Source organism: Lampetra planeri, chromosome 47, assembly GCF_965212315.1.
Source record: "Lampetra planeri chromosome 47, kcLamPlan1.2.h2, whole genome shotgun sequence".
NCBI lineage: Eukaryota > Metazoa > Chordata > Hyperoartia > Petromyzontiformes > Petromyzontidae > Lampetra > Lampetra planeri.
This window is the reverse complement of record NC_136153.1, coordinates 7,042,954-7,057,380: the sequence shown is the minus strand read 5'-3', so window position 1 is coordinate 7,057,380 and position 14,427 is coordinate 7,042,954. Positions and strand designations below refer to the sequence as shown.

Here is a 14,427-nt window from a genome sequence, read left to right as displayed (position 1 = left end):
GAACCCTGACCCCTCGTGACGTCACGAGGGGGAGGGGTCACGGGTCACGCTATCACCGGCCCCCCCCTCCCCCCACCTCTGGCGTGCCGTTTGAGTTTTAAACAGCCGTAACAAGCCCTGTGGAGAGAGTAGATTGCCGTCGGGAAATTATATTTGAACCGATTCAAAGTGATTCCGCCACCACAGCTGCGCGCATGGGGGGCAAGAACAAGCAGCGGACAAAGGGGAACGTGCGGGTGAGCGCGTGGGGAGATTCGTAGCCGCGAGGGAGGTGGGGGACCGCGGGGTCCAGGCCCGAGCCTCGGTCTTGCCTGGATGGTGTACCGAATATGGGCGAGGGGAAAGCCGTCGGATATGACACGAATGTCGGGGTGTGTGTGAGGGTAATTTGTAGGGGCTGTTTGCGTCTCGCGTTGTTGTTGAGAGTCGCTGTCGACGTGGTGGCGATGGGAGGGGTTGCCGGTTGTGGTCCTGAGTTGGGGTAAAGTGGGACACGTGGGGACGTGGGGACCGTGAGAGAGACTGAAGGACTGGGAGAGACACGGACTCAACTCACAGAGGCAGAGAGATGGACAGACACGGAGAGAGAGACACACGTACAGCGGTATACCCAGACACAGAGGTACACTGATAGACACGGAGAAAGACGCGCACAGACCGTCAAAATAATAACGGGCTGAGAGATGTTCAACAGATACGGGAGACTCAGAAACATGTAAACTTACAGACATAGAGACAGATGCAGACAAACGGTGTTAGACAAGAGGCCGCCAAAAGTCGTACAGCACAAAGACAATGCACTATCAGACTAATGAGAGCTCGGGGTAGCATCTACATCATGGGACCTTCTTTGCCAGTACCAAAATATTAGAATAGGTTTTCCCCTTTTTTCTGGCAAGAAAACAGATGTTAAGATGTTAAAACACCAAACTGAAACCTTTTATGAGGAATCATGTCTGCATTAACCACAATACTTGTGGTCAGAATGCACACAAAAACATACTGATAATATATGCATTGTCTTTGAAGCTTATTGGTCCACACCAGAGACAGCTTTGTTTTCGAGCCTAGTCTCAAACAGATGCAGACATTAATGCAGACATGATTCCTCGTAAAAGGTTTCAGTTCGGTGTTTTAACATCTTAACGCCTGTTTTGTTGCCAGAAAAAAAGGGGAAACCCTATCCTCATATCTTGGTACTGGCAAAGGAGGTCCCATGATTATTGACAACTGTTCTTGTTTGCCGTTTGCGAACTCTTGTGTACTATTCTTTTAAAGGGATCCCGGTGGTAATACTGCACTTCAAAAATGCGCCTGCAGACTTCAATCTTGCTCTGATCAACTGAACACGTTCACGTGATTTAAACACCTAGCCCGCGGTTTCTTGTGAAGCATTCATCTTCACATCGAACAGAAAGCGACCTGTAAATGTATGATAACATTGTAATCCATAGTTCGTCACTGTTTTATTGTGACTTACGTGTGTATTGTTATTACGTAACATACGCTATGCACGTTATTGTATAAACATACATACGTGTGATTGTCTGAGCTGGTTTCCTTTCCTGTGGGCCACAAAGGAATCTCACAGTTAAAACTGGTACATTTTTACTATGTCTGCCCATACCGTAGGGTCTTTAAAGTGCAATTTAAATGACTTCGCTAGCGTTGTTTTTCCCCAACTGCAGAATCATGTTACGCAATGCAGGTTAACGCGGTGATGAGCATGTAATGATTACTTAACGACAGATCTTTAAACTCACAATACACTTATTAATTTAAGCATGTTAGAATCGATTTCTTGATTTTTATGCAGATTTTATCTTTAGGCTCAGGGGATGAATGAGAGATCCTAGATTTGTACCCAGAACCTCAGCAGTGCCACCTCAGGTGCTCCAACCGCTCTGAGCTGTCGCACTGAGATCACGACAGCTGACTGCACAGTATTGACCGGTTTGCTCAACGCCACGTGCGCCCTTCCTCTTTACAGCCGTCGAGCAGTGCCCGCGCGGCCGAGTTGCTCGCCCGGGATGTCGGCTCCGTGCCGGGATTCCTCGGATTCGGGGGCGCCACCAGCGATATCGTGTTCGGCGCTGCGACCTCTGACCTCCGCATCGGCGCTCTGACCTCGGAGCTGGGGTTCGTGCCCGCGGTGCAAGGAGCCGAGGACGTGGAGAATGTCGTTGACCCAGACTTCCGCCTCGTGCTGCGCAAGCTCTCCAAGCGGGATACGACCACCAAGCTTAAAGTATGCGAGCCACACAGGGACTGCCCGTGTTGGTCTTACTCTCTGTCCGCTTGTGGAGTTTACACGGTTCTGGTTTTAGGGTTTAGACTACACTATGTGTAGGGCTTTGTAATAATGCCGTAGGGTCTGCAATGCAATTATTGTCTAGTCTACGCAATATTTCCAGTGAAAATTCACATTACTATTTGTAGGGCCATATAGTAAAGATTGTAGGGTCTGATGATTGTAGGGGCTGTATGGTACTGCCTGTTGGGAACATGCAGTATGCTTCATATTTGCCAACCCTACTAATTTAAGTCGTAGGCTGCCTCATCTATACATACTGCAAGGATGATGCTTGCATTGTGTACGCGATACTGACAAGGCTCTTAACAGAACTGATGATATATCTATTCTTCACTACTTATTGCAGGCCTATATAGTACTTCTTTTTCATGATGTAAACAATACAGCTTATAGCATTTGCACAATAATTATTGTGCATTACTGCTTGTAGGTCACACTCATGCTTTTCGGGTCACAAATTGGGGTGGCGACGTCGCCAAGCGGAAGCGCATTCACCGCTTGTTGCAGAGGTTCGCGGTTCGAATCCAGCGGCCACCCTGGCTATTACTGCGTTTGTAATAACCGTAATAATACCACACTCTGTCTGCTTCATGGTGGATGTTAAAGATATTGTGACGTGATTCACAAGAATAGGCCATTGTGTGCCAGCGTTGGGTGTCCAAATTGCCATTCTAAAATTAGTCGTAAATTACTCAATTGGGATTCTACATAGCAATCTTCACCCTCTACTGGCAGATTAATGCCCCATTGGTCACTCTTACACAAGAGACTATCCTGGTCTCTGAGTTCTCAGAAAATAAAATGACCTTGAAACTGTGATGATATTCATTGTTTGGTCTGTATGATACTGATTGCATTATCTGCATGGCTCTGACTGTGGGGCTACAATGTACTCTTTGTGGAGTCTGAGAAACATGGCACGAGAAGAAAGAGTGATGAGTAGGTGTCATGCACAAGCTTCTAGATTGCATCAGATAGATGGTAATGCTTGAAAGTTGTGGATAGGAAGGGCACGTGCTGGGGGGATTTTGCAGGAGTTACTCTATAGGCTGGCGCCGGTGGTACTGCATGCTGTCTCAATGTATGCTCAAAGCACTTGACTTGAGTGCCGTAAGTGAAGGAGTGTTTGTTTTTGTTTGTTTGTTCAGGCCATGCAGGAGTTTGGAGCAATGTGCAAGGAGAAAGATGTTGATGTCGTTAAAGCCATCCTGCCTTACTGGCCTCGCCTCTACAACAAAATCTCCACGGTAAAACTGTCCCGTTGTTTAGTAAACCGAATTTGCTCTTTGTATTAGTGGGTGTTTTTCATGCTGTGAAACTGTAGTGCTTTTGGTGTTGAATTGTGGGTTGCTGCAGGGCTACGTTGTTAGCTAAGAGCAATGCAGCAAAATACATGATACTGTGTTCCAATATCTAATCTACGATCTGCCTTTACAAACCCGTACTGACCAGCTTGGTGAATTATGATGAATAACCCCCACAACCTAATGGCTTGGGAAGCAGTGGAATTTTAAAAAAGGCTATAAATTTGTTTTACTCTGCATACAACTATAAAAATAGTATTTTTTAACGTACCAAAGAATGCCTCAAGTGAATCTCAAGACCACTTTTTAGAATAGTTCTGCTTGGGATGTTTTTGTCAGATCTTTTTTGGCCGTTTTTCAGGATGGCATGAAACCAGAATGTCTGTAAAAAAATCTCACACAAGGGGATAACACTCACACGCTACACAGACTGATTGGCAACCTACATCAAATTTCAAGTTTCATTTATTAGGTATAGCCCTGTGAGCCATTCGCCTCTTGAATTGGGTGCAACCGCAACAAACATGAACAAGAAAACATCTTAAAGTGACTATGTGCAAACAGAAAATCTAAGAAAAGACAGCAAAATTTTGCAGAAAAAGCACCGTACACTTGCTGTCCCACATCCTATGGTCAACACCTCGATGTCACTGTTTGTGGGTGATGCGTGAATTAATGAATGTTGTTGGCACAGTTGTCTTACTTCACTGACGGACGACCAAATTACCTCTTTTTTTTTGTCTCCGGCATTGGGCTGAGGCCAATAGACCAGCCGCCCATTCAGCGATGGTCGAATCGATGACCTTGAGTTTATGGCACTTGCCGGGACCGATTTGACCACTCTCTCGGTCACTGACGGGCGTGGATAAATTGCCAATTTTTTTGTCTGGCACTCGCAGGACCTGGACCGGCGCGTGCGCGAGGCGGCCCAGGTGGCGATGCAGCAGCTGGCGTCGCGCGTGCGCCGTGCCCTCGCTCCGCACCTCAAGGCCGTGATGGGGACCTGGCTGGTGGCGCAGTGCGACGGCCATGCTCCCGCCGCCTCCGCCGCGCGCGCCGCGTTTAGCGCCGCCTTCCCGCCTGCCAAGCAGCCTGAGGCTCTCGCCTTCTGCAAGGACGAGATCCTGAGCGTACGTGGTGGGGCGGAGGTGGTGGTGGTGGTGATGTGGCCGCGTCCCGGTGGTCGCTCGCTCCGGGACGTTTATAGTTTTATTGTTCGGCGGAGATGGCTGAGGGCTCGCGGTGGCTATGTTCGTCTGCCGGACAGAGATGGGGGGGAAATTCATCCAAATTACATTAAATGTAAAGTGGATACAAATTAGCAATCAACCACGTCGGGTTTTTTTCGTTATTTATTTTTATTTTTTCACCTACGTGACTTTACTGAAAGAACCAAAGAGTATGCAACCACGTTTTGCATATATTACATACAAATTGGAAATGTTTTTGAGGTGTGTAATTTAAATACCATTCACAAATTACAAAGTAATTAATTGACATTCAATTTAGATACTGCGAAGCCACTGAGCCAGCTTGGCTGAGATCTTGGTTTCAAGCCCTGGTGTCGTCGTGTCTCTCTCATCATAGCCTTCTCTCATCATAGCCTTCTCTCATTTGCCCCATAGTGCTGAGGCTCATAACGGCTGTGTCAAAGTGATTGAGCCAGCACTGCTGATATGTGAGGTTCAAGCCCTGGATTGCAGTCCCACTCTCTCATGGGGACTCATAATGGCTGTGTCAATCAATTGCTGAGATCCTGAGTTGTAGTCTTGCTGCTGGGTGTAACTCCATAATGGGCCCGTCAGAATCGTTGACCTTCCATTTAAGCCTTGGGATTGGGATGTGTCTTTTTTGCATGAAGCCTACAAGACCTGTTTCGTCGCAGAGCAAAAGATACTGGGTTTAAACGGTGGTACATTTTTTAAAAAATAAGGACAGTGGTAGCCACCTGTAAACTAACTTCGAATAGGCAAAATTTTCACGGATATGCAGAATTCAACAATAAGAAACAATGGCATTACGACCACTCTTGTAACTATGGTTTATTCGATTGTGTAATTGTTAGCGTTGTTTGACTGTTATTTTTGTTTTTTTTACTTGCAGCACCTCCAAGACAATCTTTTCAAGCTAACTCCGGACACGTTAAGCGACCCACAGTGAGTGTTCACCTTTTGCATATTCATGAATGTGATTATACTCTTCATGAATACTACTTTTAACAGACAGAATGCTCTTGTTTTCTTTATGTATATATGTACATATGTAGGCATATCGTGCGTTTATATATTTGTGAATTAAATGTACGTATTTTTTTAAAATGTATTTATTTGACCATACTTCACCATGCTCGTCAGTGTACATTTGGAAGAGGGGGTCCAATACCAGTTCAGATATAGCACACGACTAATGTGAGCCTTGGCCAGGTGTCGATTAGAGTCATAAGTCATAGTATCCTCATCAACCATGATCTGCTGGATAAAGGACACTCCAAGCCGCTGCCTTCCCTCACAATCGCACATTGCTTTGTGAAATAAACTTACCTTTTGTGTCTGAAGAAGAACTTTCCAATCGTTGCATATTACCCGCTTTGGCACGAGAAATCTCAGCACTGACAAGGAAAATGGAACAAAAGTTGAACATAGGTAATATACAAAACAACAAATAACCGACGCAATTTTGGAGGCACATCAGAGAGCCATACAGCACAAACGTGAAAACCTCCGCCGTAGTGTTCACGGTAGTTGTATTGTTCAGAGCAATTAGGAGGCGAGGCTTTGCGTGTCGTGACACTTGTGCCGTGTATGGGCAGCAGTAGTGTTGTGGTTAGCGCACTGCACCGACCACAAACCCGTCGACATGAATTTAATTCCTGCTTGCGACCAATAATAGTGGCGAGTGTATGAACTAGTCCTGGCCCTCCCCTAGGCCAACACCTTGTGTGAACATCAGCACCGGGGAGACAAAGTTGGCCAGGAGTGGTGTTGGCCACCCACCCTCTGGTGTGCCTTCTGAACCTTGACAGGTGCTCACTAAAAGCACGTTTCCCAACAGTCTGTTCAAGGCTAATCCAGGGGGCATTCTCTTGTGTGCATGCGTGCTGCTCAGGGTGAGCACGGACGAGAAGGAGGCGCGTCACATCCGCGTGGTCACCTCCTCGCTGCTCGCTCTCAAGCGGCTGCTGTCGCTGCTGCCCCCCGGCGAGCGTGCCACACTCTCGGATCGCCTGGCCGCCCTGCTCGCCCAGCCCAAGCTGTGGAAGTACAGCAAGCACAGCGCCCCACAGGTAAGCCCGTGACGTGGGCACGTAGGATGTCGGGATGGCAAAAGCCGTTTCGAATTCGGCAGCCTCTACGACTTAGTAAGTCTGGAAGATGATACGCCGATGATGTTAGCCATTGTCAGCAATCGAGCTCCAGTTGCTGGGTTCATGGTGCAGGGTCTGAACCCCACTGCACCACCGCTCAATTGATCGTGAGCTCGGTCTTTGTCCAGGATGGTATCATAGAGTCCCATGACTTAAGTCTTTAAGGAGAGTCTCTGCTTCGGGATTGTTTGTCAATTTATTCTTGGTTTCACAAGCGACGATATTACCTTGCGGTCATCTTTGTACGTAACAGGATACAACTCAAATCCATACGGGCAGGTCATCAACCTATTTGCTTGACTGCCATCTCCTGTCCACATCACAGGGCAGTGAGTTGGGCTCATCACAGCACGCAATGCCATCAGTGATGGTCGCCGCACGATTGGGCGCCACGGTGGCGAGATGTTAACTGCCTCGCCTGGTATACAGGAGGTCGTGGGTTCGATCTTGGCCCTGATGCCTGCTGCATATTTGGAGTTGACATGTGCCTTTCCCCATGGTCGCATGGTAATTCCACCGGAAGTCCAGTTTTTCCCTACACATTTAGAAACATGCTTTTAGAGTATTTGGCTGCTTTACATTTCCACAAATGACAGCTCAATGTTTTTGAGCTTTCATTTGTGGCCAGGTCGATTATTAAAAGAGCTGTATAACTCAGTGGACTAAACTTAAAAATAAAAATAGATACATCAGAATATAATAGATAGCGGGTGATTGCCAATCGGGACTGACGCTGCTCGTCCTCTGCTCCTCTTCCTCCTTCCCCGCGCGGGCAACTCCGCAGGTGCGAGCGGCGCTGTACGAGGCCCTGTCGGCGCTGTGCCGCGCGGAACCCGAGCTGGCGCGCGGGGAGGCGAGGCGGCTGTGCCCCACCGTGCTGCTTGCGCTGGACGAGACGGACCCCGTGGCGTGTGCGCCGCTCTGGGAGGCCGCCCTGCTCGCCGCATCCACCATCGAGGTTCCGCTACCCACTCTCCCCGCTTCTTAACGCACGAGCCCTCGTCCGCCTGCCTTGTGTTTCCGTCCGTCTGTGAAATGGGCTCAAGATAACTCTCGTAAACTTATTCTGTCGTTATTCGCGAGGGGTACGCTCCGGAGATGCTTGTGAATAGGGAATTTCGCGGATGATGATATTGGCCTATGAAAACTTTAAATAAAGACATAAATAAGCTATTTAATACATGAAAATTACAATAAGACAAATAAAAAAAAGTGTTGTTATAAACAAAGTAAATCTCTCTCATCTCTCTCTCGATGCAGTCATGTAGAGCTCCAGATGCGATTCACGGATAGCCAAAATTGCGGATAGTGATTTGAATAACACGACGAGGGAATGCTGTCATATACATTAATTGACCTGTGTCCGCGTCTGCAGGACTAAATATTTACTGCCTGCTGTACGTATTTGATTTGGTGCTTTTATTACCTGAAATCAACAGAGAAGTTCTGCTTCTGTGGGCTTCATGACATCACAGCTCAGGCATCATGTGATGTCATCTCATTGTATGGCTTTGGAAGATTATGTGACTATGGTTCATGGTTGATTTATGGGTTAGGCCAGGTGACGGTTTGACCAAATTATACCATTAAGACCCTCCACCACCCGCCACGGCCACACAGATTAAACCACCACGCGTACAAGCGTTTAACGCGGCGACTATTATCGATTGAGCTCAGCCCGTAAGTCGCAGAGAACATTCCCACGACCTGAATGTATAGCAACGGGGGTTACGACGTTTGCGTTTGAAACCTCGTCAAACACCTTGAGGACGATTCGTTCTGACGCCCCCCCCCCTTCTCTCTCTCGTGCGGCACAGGACTGCTGGACGCACGTGAGCGTGCGCAAGGGCGTGCTGCCGCGCCTCTGGGCCGTGCTGCGGGAGGGCGGAAGAGGCCTCGCCGCCGTCGTGCACCCGCACCTGCTGCCCCTGCTGGGCCTCATGCCGCCCGCCGTCACGGGGCCCCGCGCCCTCTTCTACCCGGTGCTCTTCTGCAGCCTGCGCCAGGGGTGAGGCCTGTGGGGGTGGGGGGAAGAGGCGGGCAGGGAGAGATGGATGAAAGAAAGGAGGCTTGGAGGGAGGCGTGGAGAAAGAGAGGGAAGGATGGAGCGATGGAGGGAGGAATGGAAGGAAGGAGGCATGGAGGGTAGGAAGGTAGGTAGCAAAGGAGTGAGTCATGGAGGGAGGTAAGGGAGACAGGGATGTAAGGGAGGGGGAAGGAGGCATGAGGGGAGGGAGGTATAGGGGGAGGGAGGTAAGGGGAGGGAGGTAGGGAAAGCGAGAGGTAGTAAGGGAGGGAGTGAGGGAGGTAAAGTAGAGCGGAAGTGAGGAATGGAGGGAAGGAGGGAGGGATGTGGGGAAGGGGTAAATGGGAGGAGAGAGGGTACGGTGCTGACAGCGTGCACGTCATGATTGTTTTTTTCTCTGCTGTGATTCTTTGTGATTCGTTGTTATTTTGGGGTTGTGATTCGATTAGATAATTCAGGGTTATTGAGCTGGTAAAATGTGGCCCACAAACGCAATTGGACTGATCTGCCCAAGCCGTGACCCGCTGAGAGATATGGCTCACCGAGACAAGGAGGTCAGGATTATTGAGGTTGAAGAGAGCTGAAGAAGACTTGGGAGCTGTGGAACAGACATAGATTAGTGAGATAAAACTGAGATAAACAAGAGAGGGGTGAGAGACCTGGAGTCAAGATCTCAAGGTTAGTGATCATATCTTCATAAGTTATGATGTCACGATGCCCAGATATAACGTTGCACTACCTGCAATGACCAATTTCCTCACGAAAATATGACACCTACACACATATATACTTTATAAGCAGACAAGAGTTAATTTCAACCAAAGGTTTATTTTTAGGAAGCCTGGGTAATGTGAATACAATTTTCATCTCATCGTTTAAAGGCATTAACACAATGCGTGCAAGGCCAATAAACCAATGAAGTGCACGCATGTTCGGTTAGGCATTCAATTAAAGTGCAACAGCGTGCAATCCAGAAACTCGAAGGATATTATAGCACAGGGCTATAAAGTGGTGTTAAAGGAAGGCACACAAAAGAAAACAAACAGTTCTCGTAGAACACATTCCTGCGGAGGGAGCTGGTAGGAACGTAGGGTTGCTCGGTCAATGGCCAGGGTCGTGGTGTATTCCGCAAATATGCCCGACTGTGAGGGCGGGCATATTTGTAAGTAGGTTAAACGTTGAGTTTTATAAGGGCACCACGGGGTGACCAGTCCCTCCCCACCCAGCCCCACCCCTCCCACCCCACCCAGCCCCTCCCCACCCTCTCCACCCAGCCCCTCCCCACCCACCCCACCCAGCCCCTCCCCACCCTCCCCACCCAGCCCCTTCCCACCCTCTCCTCCCCACCCAGCCCCTCCCTCCCCACCCAGCCCCTCCCTGCACGACGGACACAATAATCCCCTGTGGGCTGGTGTAACCAGGAGGTTCCTACCAGTATAAGGCCGAGACTTTTAAGTGCCAGCACGATGTGGGGAGACCCTTGTCTAGCAGTGGATTGACAAAAGGCACTGCACTTGGACCTACACAATGATGCAGCTGATGATGAGCGTTGTGATTGCGGAACGCACGCTTGTGTTGCAGCCTGGGCAGCGACACAGTGCAGAGCAGCCCCTCGGAGCGAGCCGCCATCGTGAGGGCTTTCACCGATTGCTTCCGTCTGGCGGTGCACGAGAGCGTGAGCGACGGAGAGAGCGGCGAGGAGGAGGGGGAGGAGGGGGAGGTGGCGGAGGTGGAGGGAGAGGCAGGTGGAGGTGGTGGAGGTGCTGCCCTGCGCAAGGCCCTTCTGTGCGAGCAGGTGCGTCCAGACACGTGGCGACGCTAACGGAAGTAAAAAAACGCAAGCTATTTATATTTAATCGGGTGAAGCACACTGAGTTATTAGCTCTTTTTCAGAAGCGACCTGGCCACAAATGAATGCTCAACGAAGTGGCTTATCACAGGCATATTTAAAGCATCCAAATTATCTAAACGCATGATGTTGTTTCTAAATGTGGAGGAATAAACCATAGGACCTTGGAGAAAAATCCACACGACCCCTGGGAGGACATGCAAACTCCAAATATGCAGGTGTCGGGATTGAACCAACAACCTCCTGTATACCAGGCGAGGGTGATAACAACTCACCACCATGGCGCAAACGCATGGGGCTATCCCTGTGTTGATGCGTCTGGTTGAATAGCTTTGATCCAGCCATCCTTAACCAGGTGGGAGACAATTCATGAGCGATGCTTCGTTGTTAGCAAGGTGATGCTTACCTGGCTCGGTGGAGCGGTGGCGCAGTGGTTCTCGCATTGTACTGTGAACTCAGTCGCTTGAGTTAGATTCCCAGCCACTGCTAACAACAGTGACGAGTCATATCTGACCCAGTCCTTAGTTTCTTCCTTCAGATTGCATTTGTGAGCGTGGTGCAATATGGTATAACAATCCCCCATACTCTTCATCCAGAAGTGGATTGATAAAATCGTTGCATAATATTACAGTGCCCATCTACCCGGCTCTCTGGTGTTTACCGACCCTATCACTTGTGCCACCTTCTGTCTTGTATGTTTTTTTTATTTTATTGACACTGCCGGTCTCGTTCTGTCTCATTCATTCCGACCGACCGTGAGTACCGTGCTGTCTGACCTCAACAAAACATTTACCCTGGAGGAAAATACTGACGTAAACGTTTAGTGAACTGAGCGTAAAATCTATTGTCACGCGCACCAAATTACACGGTACGGCGCCGTGTGTTGTTGGCGTTCGAATCGACGCATCGCGGCGGTGGTTTTGACGCCAGGGGGCGGCGTTGCTCCGTGCACCTTCAGCAGCGTCAGTGACACAGCCCTTCTGCCGGAGCCCCCCAGCACAGCCCGCTGTAAGAACAACATTGTTTGAATGATAGTCATAATTCACACACCTTCGGCAATTCACTGCTCGATGAAAGAGACCTCCCCACGCCTTGTCGGCCGTGCAGGTTGATCGTGCATCACCACGCCATTGCGGATTGGTGAAGGGGTGGGGGGTGGGGATGTTCAGAACTAAACTAAACTATTTTTAATTCTACAGGGTAAGGTCCCATTGAGCTGTGTAGTTATTTTTCAGCAGCGTCCTGGTGACAAATGATAGCTCAACGAAGTGGCTTATCCCGTGGACATTTATAGCAGCCAAATACTCCAAATGCGCGTTTCTACATGTGGAGGGAAAAACCGGAGGACCTGGAGAAAAATCCATACAACCACGGGCAGAACATGAAAACTCCAAACATACAGCAGGCGTCATCAGGGTCGGGATCGAACCCATGACCTCCTGCATACCAGGTAAGGAAGATAACATCTCAGATATCACTCGCCACTTTAGGGAAGTGGTGGAGCAGTGCTTTGCACGCTGTGCTATGAACCCGGTAAGCTCAGTAATAATAATTCCATTTATTCACCTTTTACCCAACGTATTCACCCATATCAGCCACTAATTGATGGAGCCTGAATTGCAAAAAATTGCTAAGTGTTGGCAATGACAAATTGACAAATTATTGCTTGGTGCAAAGTCTTGCTGATATTGTTCACAGGATCACAGGGTATTATCGTTTTCCCCACTGAAACAGTGATGCCGGCTCACAAGGGTGATCTATTGATTGAGACCCAACAAAAGTAAGAGAGAGAATGAAGACAGGAAACTATTTTTAAATCAAAAGCTCTCCTTGTCTCCCACCAATCTCGGCACACCGACCGAGTCTCTTGACCATTCTTCTCCGTGCAACATGTAGCCATTGCTTTCCCGATATTCACTCGCCCGTTGAGAAGACGTTACTCGCGATATGACAAATCAGTGTGGTTTCTCTGTACATAGATTACCCTCCAAATTTACGTACTCTTTATGGATATTTATTTCAATGTGGAGATAAGAGAGAAAGCTGCGCTACGTGTATTTCCATCATGACAACACCCAAAGTATATTATGTAGGTGTCGCCAGGGCTACCCAGAGGTTCCTGGAGGCGGCCTGGGGCAGCATGCTACTTGGGGCCCCCTTATTCCGCCATTCCCAGGCTCCTTGTGGGACCCTCTCCTTTACACAAATCCTGGGGTCAAATTGCCCCTTTTGACCGCCTTTCTGGGCGGTCCTGGGTGTCGCAGCATCGTGATGTGCATTGCAATGCCTGCCTCTGGTTCCCATCACCTGCTCGTCAAGTGCGCATCGCCACAGGTCGGCATGCGTGAGTTCCACTCACTTCTCGTATTTGCTGTCCATTTGGCATGCTCTGTCGCTAATTTGTCCAACCTGCGTCTCGTCCAACAAATTCCAACGACCGGCTCATGTCTGCCGGTACATTTTGTCCTCTCGTCACGTTTCGTTATCCGTAGATTAATGAGCTCGTGTCACTTTAATTGGAGAAACCCAACCCATTCAGAAGGGAGCTTCAAAATGACGCATATTTGCCCCTAATAACCCGCAACGGCGTTGGGCACGAGATGAGTTTATCCTGAGCCCCTACAGGGCAGACGCTGCGATTGAAGTGTGCGATAATGGTGGCACGTCTGCTTATTGTTAAACAAGAGCGGTCGGAGCCGCGATGGTGTCCGGCATCTCGGTTACATAACGCCTCTGCTGCCCCGCCACCTCGGTAACCTGACCTCTGCAGACAAACAGACGCTGAGCAGCGTTGGGCCTGGTCAGAGCCTGCACCGGGGACCACCTGGGGTAGCTCAAGCAGCCGTAGGTGTCTCTGGTAGGGATTTTCGTTGCCCTCTTGGCTGTGGCTTGGATAATTAAGCTGTGCACCAGCAGCCTTTCTAGGAATGTGTGTGTGGTGTGGTAGTCATAGACATGTGTACAGACACACGTACACGCTCTACCTAAAAATACATCCACTGACAAAGATTTCCCCCCCCCCCCCATATAGCCTAATACAGACTGTTGGGGAAAAATGCTTGTTAGCAAGCAGTGATGAAGACCAGATTGGCACACTGGAGTTTGATTTTGCTAGCACCACACCCGGCTGCTTTTGTTTCCCCAGTTGTGATGTTTACAGTGTGCCAGTACTCATTTAAGGCTGACTTACAGGCATATAGACCGAAACGCACACTTACAAATGCACATACAAGGACACATACTGACAAACAAGTCTACACACATGCAGAGAGATGTGAACTTATAGCATATGCTTGAACCAGACCCACAAACACACACACACAGACACTGATGCAAATATACACAATTCTGTACACACACATTCACAGATACAGACACACATGCAGATTCACAGATTACACAGACACACTAAGACACACACATGCCACCCATAGCCAACTGGAATGGACAATTCATGTAACTCCAAATGCAATACAATTGAACTAAATTAAGAAAATACATCCAAATGTCAAAAACACAACATTCTTTGGTTCTAGAAGGGCTTTTGAGAACAATTTCCAATTTCCATTT

At 48.7% G+C, this 14,427-nt stretch overlaps 1 protein-coding gene across 2 annotated transcripts in view; it reads left to right on the top strand.

Annotated features, from left to right (window-relative positions):
- Positions 1-30: 30 nt before the first annotated feature.
- The window catches only part of LTN1 (listerin E3 ubiquitin protein ligase 1), a 172,767-nt gene continuing 158,370 nt past the window's right edge, over positions 31-14,427 (top strand). Inside the window, exons 1-9 of one of the 2 annotated variants that reach the window (XM_078615544.1) lie at positions 31-236; positions 1,991-2,248; positions 3,463-3,561; positions 4,518-4,748; positions 5,722-5,774; positions 6,724-6,901; positions 7,767-7,940; positions 8,800-8,990; positions 10,590-10,803. In XM_078615544.1, coding sequence (XP_078471670.1) covers positions 195-236; positions 1,991-2,248; positions 3,463-3,561; positions 4,518-4,748; positions 5,722-5,774; positions 6,724-6,901; positions 7,767-7,940; positions 8,800-8,990; positions 10,590-10,803 — 1,440 coding nt within the window. In that variant the 5' untranslated portion in view covers positions 31-194. The remainder of the gene's footprint in view (positions 237-1,990; positions 2,249-3,462; positions 3,562-4,517; positions 4,749-5,721; positions 5,775-6,723; positions 6,902-7,766; positions 7,941-8,799; positions 8,991-10,589; positions 10,804-14,427) is intronic. The other variant, XM_078615545.1, reaches the window with a different exon arrangement.